The sequence below is a fragment of the Scyliorhinus canicula genome, chromosome 3 (genome assembly GCF_902713615.1).
Source record: "Scyliorhinus canicula chromosome 3, sScyCan1.1, whole genome shotgun sequence".
NCBI lineage: Eukaryota > Metazoa > Chordata > Chondrichthyes > Carcharhiniformes > Scyliorhinidae > Scyliorhinus > Scyliorhinus canicula.
Genome location: NC_052148.1, coordinates 159,726,751 through 159,734,521, shown reverse-complemented (window position 1 = coordinate 159,734,521; position 7,771 = coordinate 159,726,751). Strand labels below are relative to the sequence as shown.

The 7,771-nt window shown below is 43.0% G+C and overlaps 1 protein-coding gene across 1 annotated transcript in view; it reads left to right on the top strand.

The window, feature by feature from the left end:
- LOC119963735 (ADP-ribosyl cyclase/cyclic ADP-ribose hydrolase 2-like) overlaps positions 1-5,955 on the top strand; it is a 43,074-nt gene extending 37,119 nt beyond the window's left edge. The window contains exon 8 of the mRNA XM_038793040.1: positions 5,009-5,955. Coding sequence (XP_038648968.1) covers positions 5,009-5,069 — 61 coding nt within the window. The 3' untranslated portion in view covers positions 5,070-5,955. The remainder of the gene's footprint in view (positions 1-5,008) is intronic.
- The last annotated feature ends 1,816 nt before the right edge of the window (positions 5,956-7,771 follow it).

Genomic DNA, 7,771 nt, shown 5'->3' with positions numbered 1-7,771 from the left:
CCCACCGCCGCCTCCCCCCGCAGCACCCCCCCAACCGCCGCCTCCCCCCCACCGCCGCCCCCCCCCCCGCCGCCGCCTCCCCCACCGCCGCCCCCCCCACCGCCGCCTCCCCCACCACCGCCGCCTCCCCCACCACCGCCGCCTCCCCCACCACCGCCGCCTCCCCCACCACCGCCGCCTCCCCCACCACCGCCGCCTCCCCACCGCCGCCGGCCGATTCTCCGACCCTGCGTGGGGTCGGAGAATTTTGCCCAGGATTAGCATCACTCAGTTTACTCCCAATTTATTGGATTCCTCACCATCATTAGCACTTAATGAAAGAATCAATCAATCAATAGTATTATGTTGACACATACTAATAACTGCTCACTAATGCTCAGTTCTGACTCTAATAGGGCATATCAACTCATTACCTCCTTAATACCTTGATCCAGATTTGGCTCCAAGAATTGAATGTTAGCAGCCAAATGAGTATCTTCCCTCAAGGCAGCATCCAAATGAATATGGTATAACACCCAATACCCTGAGGTCAAAGCACATCAATGGAAAGTTCCTCCAGTGGCCCACAGGAAGCTGTCATTAGATGTTGAAGACCCAGTATTGCAACTCAGGACGATGTCCACTGAGTTCCTCAGGATTAAATCCTTGGCACAAGCATCTTCAGCTGCTTCATCAATGACAGTCCATTTTCATAGGATCAGGATTGATACTGTTACCTAATTTTCTGCACAGTTCAGTTCCATTCACAACTCCTCCATCCTGGTAGCTTTAATTGACAAAAAAATCTGATTGGACTAGGTATAACATCAATGTGGCCACACCTGCAAATCAAAGTCTGTGTGCACTGTGACCCTGTCAAACCCTCTCCATCAATTACAAGGCTCAAAGTAGAATTGATACCAGGACAGAGCATTTCTCTTCATTGGGACACAATGTTTTCAATCTCTGATAGGAACGGGAGTGGAAGGATAAGGGAGAATTAGACTTGGTCTGATTTTTGAGGACGTGGAGTGGGAAGGTCTCATTGGGAGAAAATATGGAATGGAGGAATGGGGCTGGGGCAAACGATCATCCAGTTTCATTCTGCTTCACAGTCTCATGTTTGGCTTAACAGGTGATTCAGCTTACCTCAATGTTTTGGAAGGAAGGGACAAGGGCAGCAGATACATGGGAAGTTACCAGGACTGAGTATTTTCTTAATGGAAAGGACGATAACTCATGGCTGTAAATTTTATTTTGCTGTGTGAAGACATTGCAGATTTCTTGATTTATGGTTTGGAAAGTTTACTGGTAGATCTTATTGGGTTTTACATGTTGGTAATTGGATAGTTATGTGCACAAACCTCTATACTTGCTACTTTTACCTACAAGTTTGATGAGACCATCAATTCACGCGACACGTGGTTAGAAGCGAACAGTGGTTTTAATAGTCTTACAACAGAGCCTGCCTGTGACGAGACGAACTCTAGATGAACTGGCAGGCAGGCTCACAACAGCAACCTTTATACTTCAGGTTAGGGGAGGAGCCATGGACGGAGCCAAGTGTAGAGCCCAGTACAAGCTCCTCATCGGCCCCTATGGGTAGAGCCGCGCAACTGTACATGATCTAGTACAAGGTACAGGCTCAACACATGTTGCACAATACAGTGTGGATTATTAGCGTTTATAATTCACCACAAAGTTCACATTAAGCAAAATTTCACTGGCAATCAGGCAGAGAGATTTGTGATCAAGTTTTCTGCAGTACCAATAACTAGCCAACATGAAGGAATTTTCTTATTTGTTCTATTAATTATTCTATTGATATATTTCATTCTGAGTGGGTATGAGGTAGGAATAATATTCAGTTACTATTTTAGGTTCAAATGCATGAACTTTTGCACGGAAAATTATTGTAGCAATTCAAGGAAGGTTCAGTACATTGGGTCTTTCACATAATATTAATTTAACCTCTTTGGACCACCACAGCACCAGCAACATTTGCAAAATTTATGGAATGTTGGAGCTGTTTATTATTTTACCACAGCATTTTGGCAGCCTGAACCCTTCTCCGATTCTGACCCAATATTAGAAAATAGAGTCAGTCTTCCTGGAAGAGGGAATCTCATTACACTTTACTTTGGAATCTGTTAAAGCCTCTGCTGTAATTTACACCCTACGTTTACCATTGGAGTGAACTGGCTTTGACATTGGGATCATATGTACTAGCCAACCAGAGTCTATTTGCAGACAACTATTGACCACCTGGTAAATCCTGATGCCTTTCTTAAAGGCCAGGGGTATTATGTTGTAATGGGCACCAATGGTTCATTTATTGACACGAGAATGGATATACATGGGTATATAGCTTGAAGCATCAGTGCTGTGCTGTGTTCTAATCACAGGCAAAAATGAAACTAAAACTAGATAGCTGACACAATTGCCTCCCAATGATGTCATGCTGCTATCCCTTAAAGGCATATTACGATGGGAGATGATATCCTCCTAATTGGGTTACAACTGGTTTTAGTTACAGTGGCATCGGTGTCAGAGCTTCTGGAATCATCTTTGGCTTTAACTTGTTGATCTGGTCACTTACCATTCCATCATCCTGGAATGTGGAGAATGAAGTCAGGAAAGAATGGTCATGTCATAAATATTCTGGAAAACTCTGCCATCCAGCTCAAATTGATGGAATAGAAGACTCTTTTCTGAGTTGGCTCGAATGGTTTTATGTGGAATTAGTTTCTTAATTGTAACCCGGATCCTTGTGAGCATAAGCACACAACTGCCCTCAATTCAGCACCGACTGATTCTACCATCCGGAAATGTGCATATGGCATTCAGAATATGATTACAATGGGAGACAGTACGCTTATTGAGGATAAAGGCTAAAGTTGCCAGGGAGATTTGGGGCAATTTGTGTTTAAACTGGCAGAACTATATCTGATCTGGGATTATTTAATGCTGCCTAAATGAAAGAAATTGATCAATGTTTGCTACCAACAACATTGCTCACCTGGACAACTACAAGATTTTTTTTCTTTATTCATAAAACAGTTAAGAGCTGGAGCTGCGTCTGCAACTGGTGCCAGTTAACATTTGATGTGGTGACAGTTCCCTGTTTAGCAGAAATGGAACAAAGTGCTCATGGGCTTTGATGGTCTGATGATTTCTCAACTAAAGCATCTGAGATAATGAAGTAAATTTAGTTTACATTATGACAAAACGTTTTTTTTATCTCATTGTTCATTTTAAGCAAACATTGGAATGGATTGGGAATTAACTGAGGCTCCAGCAGCTGCCGCATTCTCACTTGTGCTAAAAAATTCCCTTTCAATCAGCGACCTCTAGGAAAAATGTACATGCGTTTACCTGAGGGTACGTTGAGTAATAGCCGATGTTGAGATACCTCACATACTGTGGCCTGGTGTTTGCCAGCCCTCTTGGGTTGGACTGGGAGGTGGGGGGTTGCAAAGGGGACTGTAAAATGGTGAGGGAAGGCAGGAGGTGAAGTGCCGTCACTTTGCTACTGCAATGGCATTTACAGTGGTGGGGAAAGTGAAGGATAGTACTCCAAAGCCAATTGAGCCCCTCAAGTGGCCATTTAAAGGCCTCTCCCCACCACCAGTGGTATTTTACCAGTGGCACTATGCCCTCCACCTATGGAAGATTGCCTGATAAACCCTCGAGGCTTACTTGAAAGCTCAGAAAGATGCCCTCCTATTTGGGCACTCCCATGGCTCACAAAGGGACCACATTGGGGCAATGCCACCGCCTCCTTGCCTTCATCTATCTTCAACAATGCTATTCCCACCCTTTCACCAAATGCCTACCTGCCTGGATCCAGGACCACTTAACTAGATTGGGAGAGTGGCCTACTTCAATGACGTCCTTTCTGCCAGATGCAGTCCCAGCAGTTATTGCTTCCAATGGCATTGTCTTCTAATTGTGCAGTGTAATTTAAAGGAATGTTCCTTATTTTTACTACAATAGCAATCTTACATCCTTATATTAGATTGCTTCCTTTCCAGGTTAAAATGCCTGGTATACACAGTTTTCCTCATAATCCTGATTTCTGAGACTATGGATCAGCCTCGAGGCTCTCTCTACACAGCCTCCAGTACGCAATTGTATCTCTTGTTCCTTTGTAGTGGAACTGGACTCAATATTTGTGGTGCAGTCTGATCAGAGAATTGTGCAGTTTTCCACTACCTCCCTAACTTGTATTGTCCTGGAGCAGAGGAGAGGAGAAAGTTGTGAGGCTGTGGAATTAACATGCAAAAGTAGGGATTGAGACTGAAATAATATCAACAATCAAGATGAGATTGGAAAAGGCTGTTGAAGGAATATTGGCAGAGTGAGTAAATGTGATGAGAAATATTTGTTCCTGTGCTGATTCTGAGAACTGCACTCTTCTCGAGCTCTGCTGGGAGTATGAGAACTGTGAGATCATTGATGTAGATTAACTTTTAACAAAAAAAAGCCTAAAAATGTAACTTAAAAATAAATGACTTTTGCCCACCCATTGTTTTCTTCCATCTCTCCCCAGTAGGCATTCAGTTGACTTCTGTGAACTCCTCTGTTAACCAAATTTATTCTCTTCTGGTTGGACCTTCCATTTGGTTCTGTCTTGACCTTAAACAACCTTTCTGGTGTGACCAAAACCATTGTAGGGTAATCCTGGCTTATCTGGAACACAACTGGTTTGAATTTCTAATTTTATTCGACAAAATTAAGAAAACTATATTAAAAGATTAGGAAATTTCACCAGATTCATTGTAGATATTTCCAGAATGGAATGGAAAGGAGAGGGAAACACCAAGGAGCAGATTCCCAGGTGAGACATGACACGACAAAATGCTGATGTGACCCCGTAGTCTGTGTTTTCCATTTGTTTTGTGGATGGAGGATCAAGGCTTGCAGGCCCAAATATTCCCAATCGGTATCCCTGCAAACACCTGACCCAGCGTCATGCATCAGTGAATTTTCTAACAGATATATTTTTTACTTTTTCTTTCTTACACAGAGCTATTCGCCACCTGCAATGCGTGGACTTTCCAGACAAGCCAGCTTGCCGTTGTACTTAGTCAGAAGGTCACCTCGTTTAATCTGATGGACATCTCAATTTCATTTCATTTCATATCATTTCTCTGAGAGCTGATGTTGAATCATTTATAGTTTTATGCATGTTTGTTTGGGATTGGTGAAATTCTACAAAATAAATGCCAAATTCCTTTCAGAGCAAAAGGATTTTTACTTAAATGTAAATTTAGCACCTAGCAATCCCGAGTGACATCTGGAGAGATGCTACCTGGTCAGCTTTTTAATTAGTACCCCTCCTTTTCCAAAAATATTGTAATCATTGTTATGCAGCCAGCCAATTTAGAGTTCAAACAACAAATAAGGTATTTGTCTTGCACATTTGAAGAAACAATTTGAATTGCAATGCATTTAATTTTTCAATGGAAAAAAATCATTCAAGATTCTGACCTTTCTTAATTGTGAATTTTGTTATCAAACAACTTCTTTTCAAGGCTATGCGGTTTCAGATCCCAGGACACATATCAGGATGGAATGATGAAATGATTTTTTATTAAGTTGAACTTTTACTTTTAAGCTCTGAGAGTGAGTGAGGCAAACTTTACGCATCCATAATGTTAATCACTTCTTTATTGGTGGTCATGTTTTCAGCTGCTCTGGAATTCCTTCCCTAAACCTCCCTTTCTCTTGCTAAACCGTTCACTTCACTATGTCGCTTTCCTGTTTTAAGATGCTCCTTAAAATAAATTTGATCAATCTTTTGGTCACCTGCCTTATTGCCTCTTTTGTGACTTGGTGTCAAATTTTATTTGATGATTTGCTTCTGCAAAGTACCTTGAGATGTTTTACACGATTAAAAATGCAATATAAATGCAAGTTGTTATTGCTTCATTTATCGCCAATGGTGTACATTAAAATAAATATTGAACACGAGCCAATGAAGTATTCAGATCAATTATTAAAAATGTTCAGCGGTAATGTAAATGCCTGTGTCTGTGTCTGAGTAATCAATCTTTGTGTGGTAAAATAAATCCTACTTCAATGACCAGGTGTTAGATGGGCTGTTCAAAAGAGTGAGGGAAAATATGTGATGAGGACGCACGATTCCCATCTTTCAGAAGTGCATGGGAAAAGGAAGGGAGCATATCATTGGAAGGCAACAGAAATAAAAGACCATGTACATTTTCCTGAGGTTGAACTACAATCTGAATATAATACAGAAATCTATAGAGATTGTTGTGTACCCAGCGGAAACCTGAGAAAATGCCACATGGAGGGAAATGGCAGCACTACTTTCACCCCTAGAATGTGGGCTGGTGCTGGAAAACATGCAATGTCCATACGAGGGCAGGTAAGGTAAGATACCTGTCACAATCCCTTTTCATTATTATGGTAGGTACTAATTGTTCACCCTCTGAAGTTAGGGATAATACATGCCATTTTGTGCTTACATATTTATTAACTCAACAATTTTGCAATATATATACTGTCATCTTCTCTAACACCAATTGCTGACATGTAGAACTCTAAAACCCCATTCTCCACTTTAACAGACGCTACCAGCAATTCTGCTGCATTGACAGTCTGGAATGGCCTGAGAAATAGCCCTCAAGCACCAAACCTGGCTTGAGTGCCCCCCCCCCCCCCCCCCTCAAAAACCCGGTCTCTCTGGTTGCTTTTCAATTGAACAAACCATTTAAGAATCAGCCTCCAAACTCCTCAAACATTTGGGGAGGGCAGTTGGTGGGCATTTTGTCAATGGAAGGATTTCTGTTTAAATGGTTACAGCAGTTTTCAGGCTGCATGATCCACTGGAATGGACAGGAGACTGGGAAGGCTGCTTCCCATTCCTCTCTCATCTGGACATGGAGATGAGGAACTGCAGTGCGCTGCGCTCTCCTAAGGATACGAAGAGGAGGGCAACGTCGTAAGCCAAGTAGTCATGGATGGAAGTGGCCGAGGAAGTCAACAGTAGCAGTGTGCTTGGAGATAGTGGATACAGAGGATTCAGCACCTCAGCAATGAAACGAAATGAAAGGAAATGAAAATTGCTTATTGTCACAAGTCGGCCCCTAGTCGCCACATTCCGGCGCCTGTTCGGGGAGGCTGGTACAGGAATTGAACCATGCTGCTGGCCTGCCTTGGTCTGCTTTAAAAGCCAGCGATTTAGCCCAGTGTGCTAAACCAGCCCTTTGGGTATTTAAGGTTTTTAAGGTAAGTGTTATAACACTTTCAGATGGCAAGTGGCCGACTTGCCTAGCATTCCAGTCCAGCACTCTTCTGGTCAACACACCTTGCAGCTCCATTCATTCCTTTCTTTCCAGGCACCTCACATTCTCATTGAGCACTTAACACTCACAGTCACCTATATCCTATTATCCTCTCTCACAGTGACCCTCCACAAATGTTGTAATTCCTTCTTCTCCACACATTGCTATCAGCAACCACATCTCACTGCATTCTCCCCTTGCTGGAGAAGGGAGCATTTAACTTGGCAAGAGGCAGTGATGTCGTGAAGGGACAGGTGGAGGTTGGCCTCCAGTGGCCTCCTTTTCAGGCATAGGCATTGTTTGCCCACCTGGCTCACTAGGAAAGAGGTCTTTCACCCTGGGGATGCAGATGCCTGCAGTGACCCACCATAAGACCCAGAGCTTCTTGAGACTCTGGTGCTCTGAGATATCGAGAGAGCTGATCCTCTGCCTGTAGACCTTGTGTTGAAGGACTCACACCCCTCCAGCTGGGTGGTGGT